This window comes from Vipera berus (assembly GCF_964194415.1).
Source record: "Vipera berus genome assembly, chromosome: 5".
Lineage (NCBI taxonomy): Eukaryota > Metazoa > Chordata > Lepidosauria > Squamata > Viperidae > Vipera > Vipera berus.
In genome coordinates, this window is record NC_138207.1 from 69,145,206 (window position 1) to 69,165,289 (window position 20,084).

Below are 20,084 nucleotides of genomic sequence, written 5' to 3' on the forward strand. Positions count from 1 at the left end.
AGTTACACTGCAATTATTTTGCACATGTGTGTTATTAATTGAAGCATAATATAGAATATAGAATAGTATAAATGCATTTTGATTATAACTGTAACCTTTTGATATTATATACTTGGATGCTTGGACAACAGTATGAAGTTGCATTGCAGAGCAGGTACAGTCTGTCTTCAGATATTCCAATATAATCAGTGTTTATACAACTCTAATTATGAAGGTAAATATGTACCATTCAACCACGGTGCTTGACTGTTGTCTAATCCATTTTAAGTAATAAAAATTGCATATTTACAGGATTTGAATATCCATAATCCATAAACGCGGTGGCTCAGTGGGTTAGGACGCTGAGCTTGTCGATCAGAAGGTCGGCAGTTTGGCGGGTCAAATCCCGAGTGCCGCATAACAGAGTGAGCGCCTGTTACTCGTCCCAGCTTCTGCCCACCTAGCAGTTCGAAAGCACGTAAAAATGCAAGTAGAAAAATAGGGACCACTACGGTGGGAAGGTAACAGCGTTCCGTGCGCCTTTGGCGTCTAGTCATGCCGGCCACATGACCACGGAGATGTCTTCGGACAAGCGCTGGCTCTTTGGCTTTGAAACGGAGATGAGCACCGGCCCCTAGAGTTGGAAACGACTAGCACGCATGTGCGGGGGAACCTTTACCTTTACCTTTAATCCTTTAGGACCAACTTTAAATATAAATGTTGTGCACATCATTTGATTATACTTTATATTGTTTAATAAAAAGACACTGAAAATATGTTTCCATAAATTTTAATTGCAGCAAACTATTTAATTTTCTTCCAAGTGAGATAAGACATCATCTGATTAATATTATTGTACATATTATACAATATTATAAATTTAAAAATAGAGAGATCACTTAGGCTAATGTTAAAGACTCTTAAATGCCTCCAAAGCACGTAACATTTTTAAAATATTTCACACTTACCAAACTAGTAAAAATAATTGTATTTACTTTCAGTAAATTGACAAACTCTGGGTATGATACATATTGTATTCCACTAATCAGTAGTAATCTATGACTGAATATCTAACCATTTCATTTTTTAAATTTAAACAATAAAGTATATCTCTGTAGGGATTTGGTCTAAAGATAGCAACCATTTTCTGTAGCTATCTCTCTTTTATTTCAAGCACCAGTTACTTTTTTCCACTTTCAAAGTAGTTGATGACCTTTACTTAATAACAGAATAACAAAGTTGGAAGGGACCTTTGAAGTCTTCTAGTCCAACTCTCTGCTCAGGCATGAAACCCTATACCACTTCAGACAAATGGTTGTCCAATCTCTTCTTAAAAACCTCTGCTGTTGGAACACCCACAACTTCTGGAGGCAAGTCGTTCCATTGATTTAATTGTTCTCACTGTCAGGAAATTTCTTCTTAGTTCTAGGTTGCTTCTCTCCTTGATTAGTTTCCATCCATTGCTTCTTGTCCTGCCTTCAGGTCCTTTGGAGAATAGCTTGATTCCCTTGCCATGTGAGAATATAATTCATTTTTGTATACAAATATGAATTAAAATCATTCATGTGAACACCAGTTTTCATATACAGTTATAAGAATTATGAATTCAGAATGAAAAAATTAAGGATCAACAACTAGTCAATTCAGAGTTTATCTTCCAGTAAGCACATTCTTCTATTCTTCAAAGGATCAGTATGTCTTTCACTTATTGTATTTATTTTTAGGACAGATGGAATATAGAGATAAACGTTATTAGGTTTACTTTCTGGATGAACAAATACCCTCAGCCACTTCCTTTGGACATTAATCAAAAACCTATTCTGTTTTGTGAGCCATAGTATTATTACTTGATTGTAACTTATTTCCGTAATACCTAATGATAATGCAGACTCTGACATCATTTTGTATCTAGAGGTTTAACAGTGTATTGTTCATTTAGGAATCCCTATGGACTTTCAATCTGTCATGTGTTGCCAGTAACTGTGTTATTTTCCTATACAAGCCTATGAAGATGTTAATGGATAACAGCCAAAAATGAGATCTGCTTTCTATCAACTCTTTTAGCCTTTCTAAGAATGGAGCAACTGGATGCATAAAAACACAGAACAGTTATCTCAGTAAATTATACTACACAACACTATTAAACAGGTTTTTTTTAAAAAAATGTTGCTTTTCAGAACCAAAATATTCACTCAAGAGGTTTTCAATCCAAAGGCTATAAACAGTTCTCCATTAATAATTCTTTGGGACAGTCATGACCTGCCATCTTTTCTTCTCCCATCTATGGATGGGATCAAATACTGAGAGAAAAAATGACTATCGGTCAACCTCCTGAAGGTATGGAATGGTAGAATCAATTTTATTATTTCATTTATTTTCATGTGTTGATTTCCTGAAAGGTATGGGAGATCAAAAAATTGGATGTGCCTACAGACCCAACCAACAAGTTATTTGAAGGACCATCTCTCTCCAGTTACAACTATCCAGGTTACCAGAATGGGAAAGCAAGGTATGTTGCAGGTCCCACCTATTAGGGAAGTATACTGTATCTAGTAGGACTTCCTCAAAAAGGGCCCCATCTGCCCATGCGCAAGATACAGGCAGCATGTGAAACTGCACACACCCCAGTCTGTGGAAAAACCTCTCTCCATGGAACTAGTCCCTGGAGCCCACAAGGTTGGGGCCGCTGAGCTAGATCATACACTCAATTATTTTTTTTAATAAATCATAAAGACAACATTTCTTCTTGACTTAGAACAGCTAGTCTGAAGCCCTAACAGCATAGTCCAAGTGGTCTTCAAGGGCAACCCAATCTATACCACATTTCAGCAATCAAAGGGGAAGTAATTAAGGCATGAGTGAATGTAAGCATGGGCTTCCATTCCAGGAATGGGTAAATTGGCACACAAAGGATCTTCCAAGTGCTTTTCCAGAACCTGTGAAGCATGATTTTTGCCAAATTGAGAACTTGTTTTATCTAGGGAAGTGAGAAAGAACCTTGATGACGTCTTTTGCTAAATGAGTATTATTAGTGTACTGATAATACCTCACCCTATGTCAGCAGATGGCCACACCCAGCAGTTTTATGTAGATGTTAAGTAGGGCCAGGGAGATTATACAATCCTCAGGAATCACTCAGAGCAGCAATCCAGGGCTTGGTCTTCTCCCACCCCCATCGACACCAATTGGAACTGACCTCACAAGAAAAGGAAGAATCACTGTAACACCATACAACTCTCTGCCCCCGCATCCTACTAAATTGGTACATAAGGATATCATGATCGATAAAATTGAAAATTACTGAGAAATCAACAACAACAAAAAGGCCAAGAAGACCACACCACTACCATTCCAAACCCTACAGAGGTCATTCACAAGTGCAATCAATTCCATCCATGACCATGGCTGTTTTCTGACTAATCCATATTCTCCAGAGCCTTCTAAGGCTGCAGCCTAACAATCTTATCAACAACATTCCATAAAAGGGGAGACGGGAAACTACATCAAATAGATCAATATTGATGAGGTGAGTGATGGTTTTCTGAGAAGTGTCTGAACCACCACCTTTTTACGCAATGGCAGAATCATTCCATCCTTGAAGAATGAATGAATTAACCACTACTTGGACCCAACCATGTATCATCTCCTAGGCAGCCCTGACCAACCAGAAAGATCTGGTGGCCAAGCTCATAGTCTCTGTCCATTTCCTTGGAACCAACAGGTTCAAACTCCTCCCAGATAATATAGTGACTATGCCCCAGTCAGCTCTGCAGTTGAAGTCCATTTCAGAGCTACTTTATCTACCAGCTGTCTAGAATGCCCCTCACAGTGGCTTTTCAGATGGTCCTTTGGACCTTCCCTCCCCAGGAGGGCCCAGATCATCCTTAACATCCTGGACTACTAGCCAGCTGTCTGTGAATAAGAGCAGAAAAATAATTATGTTTTGATGCTCGATATGGCTTCTCCTAGAGGAGAATGTCCATTGCCTTCTGTGCATGAATGGATTTGGTCCTGAATGAATCAGTGAGAGAAATAGATACACCAAGTCATAATCTTAAGGACTATTCCATGTTTCCAACTAAGACATTTACAATACATTCAACCTTACAAGATTAAATTGAAATAAGATATAATTTAACTGCCATATATTTTGATAAGACAAGAAACTAATTCTGGAAAAAAGCCATTTCCATCCCATACTAAGAGCTTGGGTTATATTTATCAACTCTAATTTGTGAGTCTCATGTGAATATGGCTGTTAACTTCTAGAGCCTGATTACAACTTCTAGGTAATTATTTTTAATTATATATTTATTATATTATCTTTACTGATAGCAAAGAATCTATCTATTGACTGTCATTTGAAGAAAATTCTTAGTGGATTACTTTGGCTGGTTTTTATTATCTAAACATTAATATTAACTAATAAGACTGTATTTATATTATCTTATTTTTTTGATTGAGAAGAAAGGCTGCCGCAGAAATTAAGTTTTAAAAGAGATCTTGTCTAATATAAACTGTCTGCAAATCTCTTGCACCATGTTTGTACCCTGTGAATAATGGTGAAATTAATCAGAACTGACTAGGCAGCTGATCATCTTTGATTACATTTCTATATTAGCAAGTTTTTTTTCCCAATACCAGAGAAACCAGAACGAATTGAAGCTAAATTTAATAAAAGTAAAATATATAAAGAAACAAATTTTACAATAAATAAGGGTGCTCCTACACTTGCTAAGTAATTAGGTTTATTGTGGTTTTCCTCACTTTTGTAGAAGTCCCAAATGTTATGGGACCAAACTGGAAAATAAAGTTTAAAGAAATCCCAATTAAAGATTTTGACTAATAGTTGACTTTTTCATTGTCATTGACAGAAATATAATAAATTTCTTCCAAAGCGGGAAAATGATTTTAGATCTTCCTAAGAACAAATCTAGCATTAACCTACTTATCTCATGCAGAATGTCCACAGAGAATTCTTGAAGCTTTGCTTTAAAAAAATGCTTAGGTGATAAACCTTTTCAGTCAGTATCATTTTCTTTTTATTTATTTATTTATTTATTTATTTTATTTATTTATTTTTACAGGAAATGTGACGCTCAGTTTGGTCAGCCACGTCACTTGTTTTTCTATTATTATTCTATCAATAAACTGCTGTTTCATGCCACATCAGTGACTTCGAAAATAACCCTGCAATATAATATTGATCCCATCATATTGCTTTTGCTTGTTTGTCATTTACAAAAGGGGGAAAAAAATCCATCGCAAGGAAGTGTTGGAAGAAAATACATTTCTTTCGAGCAGTATATCTTAAATATGAAAAAAAATAAAAAATTCAAATTAGGTTGTGTCTCATAAATAATATAGTTGGCCACAGGTTTGAGCAAGTTTGACCCTTTCTTATACTGTTCTTCCAAAATAAAGAGATAAAAATAACCCCCTTCTACCGATCATAGTCTTTGTTTTTCTCAGCCATATGGAGACTTTTATGTCTAATGCCCAGTTGAGCACTGACTGCAAGGTCAAATGGGCCATCTGCTGAGAGTCAAATGGGAATTTTCTTATTTATTCATGATTATCCTCAGATCTTTTTAGAAAAAAGGCAAGACTAGGGAAGCCCTGTTCTTCAAATCATGAATTTTAATAATGTTTTATTAAAACTATGTTCACTATATCAATGATAAACATATCACTGATTAATTTGACGAACAGGTTCACTGCTGATACTTGGAATATTTTCTACAACATCCAGAACAGCTAAATCTCAACAACCACTGTTTAAGATTTTTCAATGGTCGTTTGAGTATTAGTGCTTTTAGAAATCCAGATAATATTGAATGTCTCTTTTCTTGAGATGCTAAATGTTGTTAGCTGATGACAGAAATGTTCATATTAAATTATTAACATTACTCAAACATATTTTGGTAAACTTTTTTCGCGTATTAAAATATCTGTACTGTGATTCAAATTTAGCTTTATAATCTATTCTCAGATACAAATGTGGGCATAAAGTGTCCACTCATTTCAGAGAACTAGGATGGAAAAGCTTTAAAGGAATCCCAGCTATACATTGAAGCACCCGGGTTATTGCAGAAGGCCTCAAAAATCACCCCCCAAATGTCTCCTTGTACTTTTTTCTTTAGATTTTCCCATTTGCTCTTTCCATTGAAAAGACGGTATGAGTTGAAGCAGTTATTTCATCCTTGGAGAGGGAGGGAGGGAGGGAGGGAGGGAGGGAGGGAGGGAGGGAGGGAGGGAGGGAGAGAGAGAGAGAGAGAGAGAGAGAGAGAGAGAGAGAGAGAGAGAGAGAGAGAGAGAGAGAGAGAGAGAAGAAGAAGAAGAAGAAGAAGAAGAAGAAGAAGAAGAAGAAGAAGAAGAAGAAGAAGAAGAAGAAGAAGAAGAAGAAGAAGAAGAAGAAGAAGAAGAAGAAGAAGAAGAAGAAGAAATATCTGTAGTTACATGTCTTAGGGTCCATTAGACCAGCTGCAGACAATTCATTGATTTTTTTTTCCTTATGGAGGAAAAGTGGTAGCATATCACTACTAATTCAACATACCTGTAGAAGTCATTGTTCTTATTATATTACCAATATCATAGGTAGTAAGGGTTGATAAGAAACATATTGGAGATTCCTTTGTAAAGAATGCTTTTAGGGACCACCTGATAGTGTCTCTTAAGAAATGCTATCCCCTAGAGGAGTCTTGAAGGACTTGAGGATCAAAGCCAAACCAAAGTGAAATAAGGTCTCCACTCTATTTTTCTTCCTTGACTTGGGTCATAACTTTTAAAAAATTAGTGGGTTATAAAAATCCTAAGAACGCTACTTTCCTGCCTCCTCAATTCCACTGTATCACTGGTATCTCACAGACTAAAGCTCCTGAGATTTGTTTTTTGCAACCTCCAGAATAGGTTAAAATAGTAAGGGGGGGACACCTGTATGTGTATTAAGCATCCTTAATATATCTATGAATGAGGATCTCTGCCTTCTGCATTGCTTAAGTATCCATCAAGATATAGCCCATCACTGTAGACACCTAATTTAGCTAATTAAAGTACCATAGCTAAAATTACATTACAGGTAGTCCAAAATTTCTGTTGCTAAGTGAGACAGTTTGCCCCATTTTACAACCTTTCTAGCCACAGTTGTTAAGTGAATCACTTGCATTTGCTAAGTTAGTAGCACGATTGTTAAGGGGATCTTGTTTCCCCTTTGTCTTTGATTGTCAGAAGGTCGCAAAAGGGAATCACGTGACCCCAGGACACTGCAACCATCATAAATATGAACCAGTTGCCAAGCGTCTGAATTTTGATCATGTGACTGTGGGGATGCTGCAATGGTCATAAGTCTGAAAAACAATCATAGGTCACTTTTTTCAATGCCGTTGTAACTTTGAATGGTCGCTAAATGAACTGTTTTAAAGCCGAGGACTACCGTATTCTCTGTAGCCGTTTTATGCATATCATAGCATGATTTCTTTGTATTCCAAATTACTGTGTCAGGCCTTCTTTACAGGTGATCAACCATTGTGGCTTCGCAAGATCGTTCTCGACTTACGACTGCAATTGGGACCAGATTTTCCATTGCTAAGTGTGATGGCAGTTGTTAAATGAAGTGCGTCCTGTTTTATGATCTGTTTTTTTGGCCACATTTAAGCAAATCACTGAAACTGTTAAGTAAATCATGCAGTCAGTAAGCAAATCTGACTTCTCCCATTGACTTTGCTTCTCGGACGTTGGCTGGGAAGGTCACAAATTGGGATCCTATGACCCAAGACGCTGCAGCCATCATAAATACATGTTGGTTGTCAAAGTCCCAGATTTTGATCACATAATCATAGGGATGCTACAACAACCATAGGTGTGAGGACAGTCATAAGTCACTTTTTTTCAGTGTCATTATAACTTACAAGCCGTTGTAAGTTGATAATTACCTGTATTTAGAGTTACAATGTGCTTAATTGGTGCAGAGGTGTATTTAGTGGTATACCAGGACATGATTAAATTTTCACCACATCTCAGTTGACTTTTAATTATTTCATTCCCAAAACTCTATGAGCCATTTACTGAGTAATTTATGCATAGTTATAAAGGTTGTCTCAATTTGAGTGTGATTCGTGTCCATAAATTTTCTTGATAACAATTGTTCGCCATTGTCTTCTTCTGGGATTTTTTTTCTCCTTCCCGGTCTAGCTTACTAACCTGTGATTTTTTCCAGTGACTTACCTACCATCCATCCTCCAAGCATTAACCGGCAATAATTCTGCTTAGGGTTTTCAAAATCAGCCAAGGATGGTTAGATATTGTTGCCTGCTGTGACTCAGCATGCAGTTGGTGTTTCAACAAGATTGTGCACACCAGTCACACATGCTGCCTCACCAGGCGGCTATTGCTGAGCAGACAAATAGCCCAAAGCATCTATTTTTCGGAGTCGGGATTAAGCATATTAGAGAGATATCTTAGAGATGCTATTAAGTCAGCTACTTGGGGCAAGAGTTCTTCACAGACAAAATTGTTTAATTTGAAAAAATAATGACAAGACTCTTATAGTACCATTGTCCAAAATCCTAAAATGAATATGCAGGTAGTCCTCAATTTACAACTATTCACTTAGTAACCGTTCAATGTTACAATGACACTGACCATTGCAGCATCCCTGTGGTCAAAATTCGGACGCTTGGCAACTGACTCATCTACGATGGTTGCCGTGTCCCAACATCATGTGCTCATCTTTTGCAATCTTCTGACAAGCAAAGTCAATGGGGAAGGCCAGATTCACTTAACAAAGATATTAAAACTGCAGTGATTCACTTAACAACTGTGGCAAGAAAGGTCATCAAATAGGGCAAAACTCACTTAACAACTGTTCTCAGCAACAAAAAAAATGAGCTCAGTTGTGGTTGTAAGTAGAGGACTACCTTTTAGGGTGGTACAAAATATCCACAGAGGGACACGGTGGCTCAGTGGGTTAGGACGCTGAGCCTGTCGATCAGAAGGTTGGCAGTTCAGCGGGTCAAATCCCGAGTGCTGCGTAACAGAGTGAGCACCTGTTAATCGTCCCAGCTTCTGCCAAACTAGCAGTTCGAAAGCATGTAAAAATGCAAGTAGAAAAATAGGGACCACTACGGTGGGAAGGTAACAGCGTTCCGTGCGCCTTTGGCGTCTAGTCATGCCGGCCACATGACCACGGAGACATCCTCGGACCCAAGAGAATTTCCCTCCACGGACACCAAAAAAAGCTCGATTTTTAAAAACTAGAAAAAGCACCACTTTTAAGCATGAAATTTAACCCCGAATCTCATTCTGGCATCCCTTTTTACATTTGGGTCAAAAAAAAAAATCGCCTCCTGGGCACAAAAATCCCTGACCCTGGCTGGCATCAGGAATTTCCCTCCACGGACACCAAAAAAAGCTCAATTCTTAAAAAGTAAAAAAAGCACCATTTTTAACCATGAAATTTAACCTTGAATCTAATTCTGGTGTCCATTTTTACATTTGGGTAAAAAAAAAATTTTCACCTCCTGGTCACCGAAACCCCTGACCAAGATATCAGGAATTTCCTTCCCGGACATCAAAATAAACTCGATTTTTAAAAACTAGGAAAAGCACCATTTTTAACCATGATATTTAACCCTGAATCTCATTCTGGTGTCTGTTTTTACATTTGGGTGAAAAAAAAATCGCCTCTGGGTCACCGAAATCCCTGACCCCGGCATCAGGAATTTGACTCCTGGGAAACCAAAAAAAGCTCGGTTTTTAAAAAATTTGGTGACCAGGAGGCAATTTTTTTTACCCAAATGTAGAAAATGGAGGCCAGAATGAGATTCAGCGTTAAATTTCATGCTTAAAAATGGTGCTTTTTCTAGTTTTTAAAAATCAAGCTTTTTTTGTTGACCCAGGAAGGAAATTCCTGATGCCGGGGTCAGGGACTTTGGTGACCAGGAGGCGAAAAAAAATTTTTTTTGACCCAAATGTAAAAAGGGATGCCAGAATGAGATTCGGGGTTAAATTTCATGGTTAAAAATGGTGCTTTTTCTAGTTTTTAAAAATTGAGCTTTTTTTGGTGTCAGGGGAGGGACATTCTTAATGTTGTTGTCAGGGATTTTTGTGCCCAGGAGCCGATTTTTTTTTACCCAAATGTAAGATTTCATTAGTCTTAATCAGGGGTCTTCAAAGTTAGTAACTTTAAGACTTGTGGACTTCAACTTCCAGAATTCCTCAGCCAGCCATGGCTGGCTGAGTAATTCTGGGAGTTGAAATCCACAAGTCTTAAAGTTGCCAACTTTGAAGACCCCTGATCTTATTAAAAGTGAAAAGTCTGATTCAATTGTATGAAAGTAATAATAATAACTTTATTGTCACTTTGAATGTACACCAATTGGCATACATCAAAATGAAATTTTGTTACATACAGCTCTCAAAGGGTCACCACCTCTGATATACACTCCTTGTTCGTGGCCTGCTCAAATTTCACATTGTCCATTTTAGTCTCTAGGGAGTGAACGATGGAAAACAGGACAGATGGAAATGGGGCTCCATGTGGATTAGCCCTCAAGTTAGCTTGTATTCTGACAACCTCGCCTTCTTTCCTTTTTCTGATCCTGACTCTTCCACCTTTTCCTTAAAGAGGCCTTGCTTCTTTTCGCCCCTGGAGCACGCTGCCGCCGCCACCAACTCCTCCAAAAGCCTCTCTCTCTTCCTCTGGGCCTGCCGACAGCCTCATCCAGTTCCTTCGCTCCATAAGCTCCAGGTCCTCTCCTCCTCTTCCTCCTCTGGAAACAGCCCTGATTTACAATACAATCCTCACTAGGCCAGCAGTCAGATCTTGCTGCTGGTAGAACAAATTCAAACAGCGCCAACAACTTTTAACGGTCTCACCAACAGTTCCAAAACAACTAGAAACTCGCCATGCCAGCAAAGATTGTTGGTCGTATGTCGTATGTTACCTTAGTTCCACCATGTTGCTCAAACACATTAAAATCTTCCTGATCATGTGGCCTATAGCCCTTACTATCCCTCCCAAAACTATTCGCCTTCAAGAGCCAATGCAGCCGCAGCCATTCCAGGCGCCGCCATCTTAGAATAAGTAATACTGTATGTAGGCATCCAATTAAATTGGTGTGTCTCAATCTCAGGAAGTGTGTGGACTTCAAGTTCAGTATGCTGGCTGGGCATTTCTGGGAATTGGAAGTTCCTGAGACTGAGAAAGACTTCCATAAATACTCGGTGAATTGATGTGCTGAGGATTTCAAATGCTGCTATTGGCCTGGTAATGTTGAGCCATATGCGATGCAATGAATGTCTCACAGAACTGAAAACTGACTCGTATAAATTTCTTCTGCAGACAATTTTGCGTGCTGTCTATATGCTTCATTCAGTTGTCCTATAATTGTCAATTAATCTCTCTTTTAAAAAAAACTTTTATATAAACAGGTTTATCTGTATAGGACAGGGAAATGTAAAAAAATAAGTGAAGGTGTATATATATATATATATATATATGCTAATGTTTACATGGAAATATGCATTGTACATATAAGAATGACTCAGTGAGTGTACTTTTGTTTTCTGCAACTCAGAAGTCTTACATTACATTCACATGTATTTATTATGCGCACGCACATTCATCCATACCAGGGGTTCTCAACCTTGACTACTTTAAGACTTGTGGACTTCAGCTCCCAGAATTTTTGGGAGTTGAAGTCCACAAGTCTTAAAGTTGCCAAGGTTGAGGACCCTTGGTCCACACCCCATATAGAAAAAAAATGTAGAGTTACTTCTGTGAGTCTAAAATGATCATTTTTCAATAAACACTTGACTAGAGCTGCACAGCTTATATCAAGTCTTTTCTAATCTCCTTTGGAATTGCTGGTGCTTCACCTCCTTGAATTCCAAATCTTTGTCCAATATTGGCTAGGAATTCTCAAAACTGTATTCTCAGAATTTGTATACATCTGGAGACTACCAAACTGGGGACACCTGATTGCTTGTCAGCTCTGAAGTCATCCACAAATTAACCCAAAAAATCCCATGAAATAATCACAATTTAATTCTAGAGAAATATGTCTCTGATGAAACAAGTAGATTATACTAACGTGACATTGGATTCCAAAGAGGTGGCATCATGGCAAAGTAGCATGCATATGCAGCTTTTTCCAGTACTAGTTGAAGAATGACACTTTCTCCTCACTTGAACTAGGCACAGGATGCAAAACACTGCCTTTTGCCATATTAAACTATACCTGAAGCCACATAAAGGACATCCTGAGGTTCATCTCACCTTTACAAAGATTGGTCCAGATTGCTTCAAACTATTATTCTGAAGAAAACAGAAGAAAAACATTTCTTTCCTCCAAAGAACCAATGTTCTTATTTTTCTTTTCTAGAATTGCTTTCCTGATTGTCTCTGCAACCCAGACACAATTTAGTTTTTACATTAGTCTGCCATATGTATTGCAATAATTTCTGAGACTTTTTTTGCTCTGCTTGTTTATCATATAAACTTTAAGAGGCTACACACACACACACACACCTATATATCTGGACATGCAAGAGCCCTCTGTATTCCTTAAAAACAACCTAAGAGTTCTAAATTGTGGTAAAACTGATACACACACACACACACACACACACACACACACACAAACACACACATCTTAACGACGACTTCCCATCGCCCAGTGCGCTCACACAGAGAGGGCCTCCTCAGGGTGCCGTCGGCTAGACAATGTTGGCTGGCGACCCCCAGGGGGAGGGCCTTCTCTGTGGGAGCGCCAGCCCTGTGGAACCAACTCCCCCTTGAGCTCCGGATGGCCCCGGACCTCCGGTCCTTTCGCCGCGACCTCAAAACTTTCCTTTTTCATCAGGCTGACCTGGATTGATGACGGGTTTTTAAAATGTTTTAATTTTTAATTGTTTAGTTAATTTATTTTGGGGCTGTTTATTTAATTTCTTTTAACTTTTGTATTGTTGTTTTTATTGTTTTTAGCCGCCCTGAGTCCTTCGGGAGATAGGGCGGCATATAAGTCCCAAAATAAATAAATAAATAAATAAATAAATAAATAAATAAATAAATAAATAATTTATACGGTAAGCAAGCAGAGCAAAAAAGGGTCTCAGAAACTTGTGTGTGTGTGTGTATCAGTTTTACCACAATTTACAGCTCTCAGGTTGTTTTTAAGGGAGACAGAGGGCTCTTGTGTGTCCAGACAAATAGGTGTACATTTGTAACTGCTTTTTCTATGGTTTAATGGGGACATCGACACTCTGTCTGTACACATCAGAATTCTTGGTGCAAATTTCTAAAATTTGCCTAATTTGGATACAATCCTATGCATGTTTGCCCTAAAATAAATTCTACTGTACTCAGTAAGGCTTATTCCTATGCTTTTTATGTGTGGGTATTAGTTTGTAGCCTTAATAGTTCTGAATATTTCAGATGACAACATAAAACATCCTGTGCTGTTCTAATATACTTTGCTTCTGATATTAGATGCACCTTATTTGTGCATCATCTATAAAAGTCTAGCACTGACTGTACTTCACTGAGGATGCACAACCAGTATTTGGGAAGTGAAAGGACAAATTACTGACTTCATTGATTGGAACATGCCAATTTATCTACTCAAAGTTTGTGCAATCTTAATGGAGCTATCTTGTCATCTGAGTAAATAAGAAGGCTTCACATGTGCTGAGTCTATTTGAATAGGAGTTTAAGCATAAAAAAATCCAGCTGATATTAAAATTTCCAACTGTGATAAAGAATGATCTAGAATTCATTTTCTGTCTCAGCACATCTACTGTACATCCCATGAGCTGAGACTATGTCTGAACTTTTTTTACAGATATAATCTTTTAATGACTGATATAACAAAGTAGTTGATGGAGAAATAGAGAAAACGATTTCATATAAGTACCTTTAATTGTAATATCAGATTTTCAGAAAAGCGTTAACAAATATATCACACTGACAGCGTTGTCGTACATAGCTTGTCTTTTACTAGATCCAGCAGAAGCATATTTCTGGGTCATTTTTAGGTAAAGGTAAAGGTTCCCCCGCACATGCGTGCTAGTCGTTTCCGACTCTAGGGGCCGGTGCTCGTCTCTGTTTCAAAGCCGAAGAGCCAGCGCTTGTCCGAGGACGTCTCCGTGGTCATGTGGCCGGCATGACTAGACGCCAAAGGCGCACAGAACGCTGTTACCTTCCCACCAGAGTGGTCCCTATTTTTCTACTTGCATTTTTACGTGCTTTCGAACTGCTAGGTTGGCAGAAGCTGGGACGAGTAACAGGCGCTCACTCTGTTACGCGGCACTCGGGATTCGATCCACCAAACTGCCGACCTTCTGATCGACAAGCTCAGCGTCCTAACCCACTGAGCCACCGCATCCCTGGGTCATTTTTACATCAAGTCTAAACATAAAATCCATGTGAATTGTTGCTTAATTTGTTAGTGGCTGTGCATCATGTATTTTAAACTTATGCCTGTTTTTCAAGCTGTTGAAGGACTGTAGCTGTTATTTAGGAATATTCAGCTCACTAAATACCTTTGTATTACCCCAAGTGCCTTACACAGCTTGTTAACATTACATACCTGTTGTGCAGAAAATGTTATCTGAACTTTTGTGGACAGGTGCCAAATCATCATGTATTAGTAAAATCATTATGAAACTTACAGTTCAAAATGTGTTTCTCAACAGTAATGGATTTAGTTTAGACTCAGGAAATCATACTGTATGTATAGTATTGCTGCATATTAATTGTACATTTACTGTAAATATTTGTATAAAGTAAACTCATCTGGAAATACTTTTTCTCCCTTAGTAAATATGCGATGTTCTAGTGTTATTTTTAAGGTAATCTCACAATAATCATATCCTCAATACTTAAGTTCTCTGCTAAAAAGATATTGATAAGCCTAAAGTAGGCTCGTATGTACAAAATTTATACATATTTTTGTATTGTGATTCATATGCTATATATCAAAGACTTTCTATTCATTTGTAAAGTACATAATTATTGTAAATGTTTAATTAAAAAGTCTTTTAAAACCTATAACTAGTATTTTTTTCTCTACACAGAATAGGAAAAAATCTAAATCAATGCTATCACATGCTGAGTGGCAATTCTTTATTTTTTTAATTATACACATGGGAACAGCTGGACATTTTTGCACATATCAAAAAGCTTTAGATATCTCCAAATTAAGCTTCTGCCATCAGAACCAGTTGTTACCGCCTTTTGCACCAGCTGAAGTATCTTCAATGGCAGCCCCATTGCAATGTACACCACATTGCAATAGTCCAATTAAAAGGTGACCAGAGCATGAGTGATCATGAGTAGGGCCCCTTCATCCAGGAACAGGCACAACTGGTAGACAAAACAGAGTTGTACAAAGCTCCTCCTGTCCATAATTGCCACCTGCTCACATAGCATGTGTCCAGAATCCAGCAGAATCCCCAGATTGTACACAGGGTCTGTTTGGGGCAGTGCAACCCCACCCAGCACCAGAAACGGTGACATCTTAAAATCAGAGCGCTCCAAAACCCAAAGCTATAAATTTATCCTAGGATTCTGTTGAAGCTTGTTGTTTCCCATCTAGACCCTCACAGCCCCCAGATACCAAGCTAGGATGTCCACAGCATCATTTAATTCACCAGGGCAGATGATACCTCACCCCATGGTGACAGGTGAGCTCACCCAGCAGTCTCATGTAGATGTTAAATAGGAGAGGGATTACCCCTAAGCACAAAAATGTTGAAAGTATGCTAAGCACATTGATTTCTGCTTTAAATTGTAAGCCGCCCTGAGTCTTCGGAGAAGGGCGGGATATAAATGGGATTAAAATAAATAAAATAAAATAATTACAATTTCTGTTTTACTAGTTTTTTCTGTAGAAAATTTGAATAAAAATTAAGGGAAAACAGAACAGAAAAAGAGGACTTAGCAAAGAAGCCCGTATTTATTAACACAGGTATTTATTTCAAATTTGGAGGTTTTAGAACAATAAAATTGAGGTTTATCAAAGTGTACAGACTTAAGAATATGCAGTGTTTAGCAAGCCAATGTAGTCAGAACGTTTTGACAAAAGAATATTTCGGGGTTTTTTTACACATCCTTGGGTGACGTTTTTAGGACAAAAGCAACTGGGAATCTATTTTATCGCTGTTTTAACAGTTACTCTAGTATTCTAGTCATAATAGTTTAATAGCTGTGACTACATTTTAGAAGCCTTTTCTTTTCTCTGAGATCACCCGAGATCCAGCAACCGCCAAGTGGAGCTGAATCAACCCCACCCAAGGGGAAAAGCGGGATAACTGACAGCAATGGAAATTCTCCCCGTAGGTGGGCTTCCGCCGAGATGTCCTTCTGATGAACTTCTCTGACGCGTCTGTTTCAGCACCATACATCTTGGACAGCTCCCTGCCAGCCCGGCTCCAGCTTTAAAGCTGGAGGCTTTACATACTATCAGCCTAAGAAATGGCCTCACTGATTCGTTAGGAAAAGTCAAGCTGAACCCCTTGCTTTTTTTTTCTGTGTCCCTCCCTTCGCTAAATCTTCAGCTTCAGTTCATTTCCCGGCACCGGTAGCCTCAAGAGGGTGGCCTGCTTCCCAGGCAGTCATGGCAGAGCGAAGAGAGCAGAAGCCGGAGAAGAAAGAGGAAGACCTGCCCGATTACTTCGCGTCACTCGGCGCCGGGAGCCCCAAGCCCAGGCAGAAATACGGAGGCATGTTTTGCAACGTAGAGGGCGCCTTTGAAAACAAAACCCTGAACTTTGCTTCTTTCCGTTGTGAGAAAAGAAAAGAGAGTCGGAAGCTTCACCCAGAAGACTCCAGCCAGCAGCCCAGCGAGTCGGAAGAGAAGATTGAAACCAGCAGCGGGACAACTTCGGTGCCAGAGCCGGGTCCGCCTTCACCTGGGGTTAGGGAGCAGCCGCCTACCGGTGGCCATCAGGTAAGGGAGAAGACGCGGGTGGGTGGGTGGGTGGGGGCCCGCGATAGTCGTCGCGGGAAGAAGTGATCTTTTGGGCTTCCCATTAACTTCATACGCCACTCCCCATCCCCCCCTCGGCTTGGCCCCTCTTTTTCGGGAATGTATTTAATGGCAGAACATTTGAAACGTGTCTGTAAACGTAGGAAGAAAAAAAACACGGTCCCATCGTTTTAAAGTTTAAACCAGGGGTCTTCAAACTTGGCCCTTTTAGGACTTCTGGACTTCAACTCCCAGAATTCCTCAGCCACATGCCTGGCTGAGGAATCCTGGGAGTTGAAGTCCACAACTCATAAAAGGGCCAAGTTTGAAGACCCCTGGTTTAAACCAAGGTTGCAATTTGCGTCAGGTGTGCGTCTGCCCGCGAAGTAGAGCCCCCACCAAGGGGCTAGGGAGAAAGCGGGTCTTTTCCAATAGTAACCACACTATGTCAGCTCCACTTCTTAAAAAACAGAGTTCGGTTTTAAATTACAAGCCGTTATCTTTTCCTTTTACTCTTACCATTGCAAGGGGGAAGTGGGCAGCCTTCAAAAAAACAGGGCAGAGGCGAGGCGGCGGTTGATTTTGCAGCCGCTATTGCCTCTTTAAACGGCTGGGGTAGGTTTCACCAGTGATCACTGCGCGCGTGGCTTTTGCTCTCGCAACCCTCTCGCTCCCGGTGGTGGGACTTTGGGGTTTTCACCTACTACAGCTCCGCAGAAAAGGCTGAAATAAGATTCAGTCACGTGCTAGTTTTGCAAGGCAAACCTATAGGAGCGGAGCGAATTTTGACTTCTTAACCCAGGGGTCTTCAAACTTGGCCCTTTTATGACTTGTGGACTTCAACTCCCAGAATTCCTCAGACAGCTTTGCTGGCTGAGGAATTCTGGGAGTTGAAGTCCACAAGTCATAAAAGGGCCAAGTTTGAAGACCCCTGTCTTAACCTTTCCAAAGCAGTGTGCTCTTTTCCTCTCCCCCCGCCTCTCTGCGCTCAGACATCCAATCGCTGTGGTTTCGGTGTTTGAAACTCAATGGGCGCTGGGCGGCCGATTGGTTGATTTTACCGAGAATCCGCGGCTGCTCAGGGATGGATGGGGAATAGTAAATCGCATTAAACCTAGAGAGATTTATTTCTAGCCGATAAGCATACGGCCGCAGCGTAAGGTGGCGTTTATAAAAGTTGCGGGTTGAGTCGTCGCATTTATTCCCACTAAAGCCGATACTGGCGCTCTCGGAGCTTGTTTTCTTGCAGACGTTTCATTACCCAAGCTAGGTTAACACCCTCAGTTACTGATAGCTGATAAGTTTTAAACGGGAAGAGAATAGGCGCGACCCGCGCACCCCTTCGACTTTAGCAATGCGTTTAGCTGGCCGCCTGAATTAGCATTTCTGGCTTTGTGCAGTCCGCCCAGCCTTCAATTAATCGAACCGGTTACGTTTATCAAAGCCCCCAAGCCATCACCAGCACAAATAACCAAGCTTAACACTACTCAAGCGAAATAGGCCAGGCAAGAACACCTATTTTGTCTGAAGCTTTCTATAAAGGTAAACTGTGACGAGAAACAAAAATGACATTTCCCCCCCCCCGCTTTTCAATGGCTACTTGAATGCAAAGAAAACTCGGCCGAAGGTGGAAGGGGGGGCTGAGCAAGGGGAGCGAAGAAACCTTTCTGTCATCCTGATATATGGCAGTTAATAAAAGGACGGGCCGCATGATACGGTGAAAAGGAGGAGGAGGGACCAGAGCATTCTCACTTAGGATTTCGAGAACAAGGGGGTTTAAAAGCAACCAAGAATCGTTTATAGAAATGCAAATTCCACGAGGCTGCATATATTCATTATGGGATCAGTATTCATGGACAAAGATCCACTCGATCAGAAACATAAATAGGTATCCTATCTCTGCGTGTATACGCCGACATTTGGGAGAGGACGAGTGTTGTCCATCGGTGGAGGGGGAATTAGAGAAAATGACATTCCCCAAAACGAGGTGGCCGTTATTCCACCGAAACTGAAATGAATGCATTCCCCTATATCAGTGGTAGGCAACCTTGGCTCTTTTATGACTCCCAGGAATTCTGGGAGTTGAAGTCCACGAGTCATAAAAGAGCCAAGGTTGCCTAACCCTGCACTATATGAGCAGAATCTTCCTCCTACCTAGCTAGAATAGACTCTCCTGGGTAAACCTAATCACCAATCAGATCGATACTGGAATAGTATCTGGGGAACAAATTGTAAAGAAGCCACCCTGACTTGACAACAAAGAACACGTGTCCGGGGGGGGGGGGAAGACGACCTTCCCAGATTTTCGCAGGGGACTGTTGCTAATGCTCAGGAAGAGAAAATGAGGACTCGGCTAATTAATTGCCCCTTGCAGCTCGCTCTATTTTTCAATAAGTATTGTCTTAAAAGATGCATTCCTAGACGGTTGGACAAACGCATCTCACGAAATAAAGCGGGGGATCGCTTTCCATAATCGTGCGGCCCCTTCTTACAGCTCGCTCTATTTTTAAACAAGCATCGCCTTAAAAGATACACCACCCCCCCTAAGTCAGTTAGGCAAACAAATCTCAGGAAATAAAAGCGGGAGGTCGCTTTCCGGAAGCAACGCGTAAACGATAAAACGAGATCAAAGAGATACAGCTTCCAAGGGGAGGAGAAAAAAAAAAGATCGACTTTCGGGACGCAAGGTCTGAAACAGGGCGGCGGGGAAAGGGAGCATCCCATCCCCAAAGCGGGGCTCTTCCATGCCTAAGCAAGCCGGGGACCCCATTTCCTTCCCCCCCCGCCCCCCCCACCACCTAAGTCCCCGGGCCACCCAGGGCCTTCCCGCCCGCAGCCCAGCACCTGCAGCGTCTGGGCCACGTGTTCTTTGTTGTCAAGCCAGGGTTGGCCCAGAACAGGGGTAGGCAACCTCGGCTCTTTTATGACTCATGGACTTCAACTCCCAGAATTCCTGAGCCAGCTATGCTGGCTCAGGAATTCTGGGAGTTGAAGTCCATGAGTCATAAAAGAGCCGAGGTTGCCTACCCCTGGCCCAGAACCTTTGTTGGGCAGGGAAGGAGCCGCGTCTGCGCGCAGCCTGCCCGGGAGGGAGGGAGGCCCCAAACGGAGCTGCCTGCCCGTCTGGGACTGAGGAGG

The 20,084-nt window shown here is 40.5% G+C and overlaps 1 protein-coding gene across 1 annotated transcript in view; it reads left to right on the forward strand.

Annotated features, from left to right (window-relative positions):
• Positions 1-16,595: 16,595 nt before the first annotated feature.
• The window catches only part of DPYSL4 (dihydropyrimidinase like 4), a gene marked incomplete at its 5' end in the record, with an annotated part of 35,780 nt that continues 32,291 nt past the window's right edge, over positions 16,596-20,084 (forward strand). The window contains one exon of the mRNA XM_081328764.1: positions 16,596-16,928. Within this exon, the coding sequence (XP_081184890.1) occupies positions 16,596-16,928 (333 nt within the window). The remainder of the gene's footprint in view (positions 16,929-20,084) is intronic.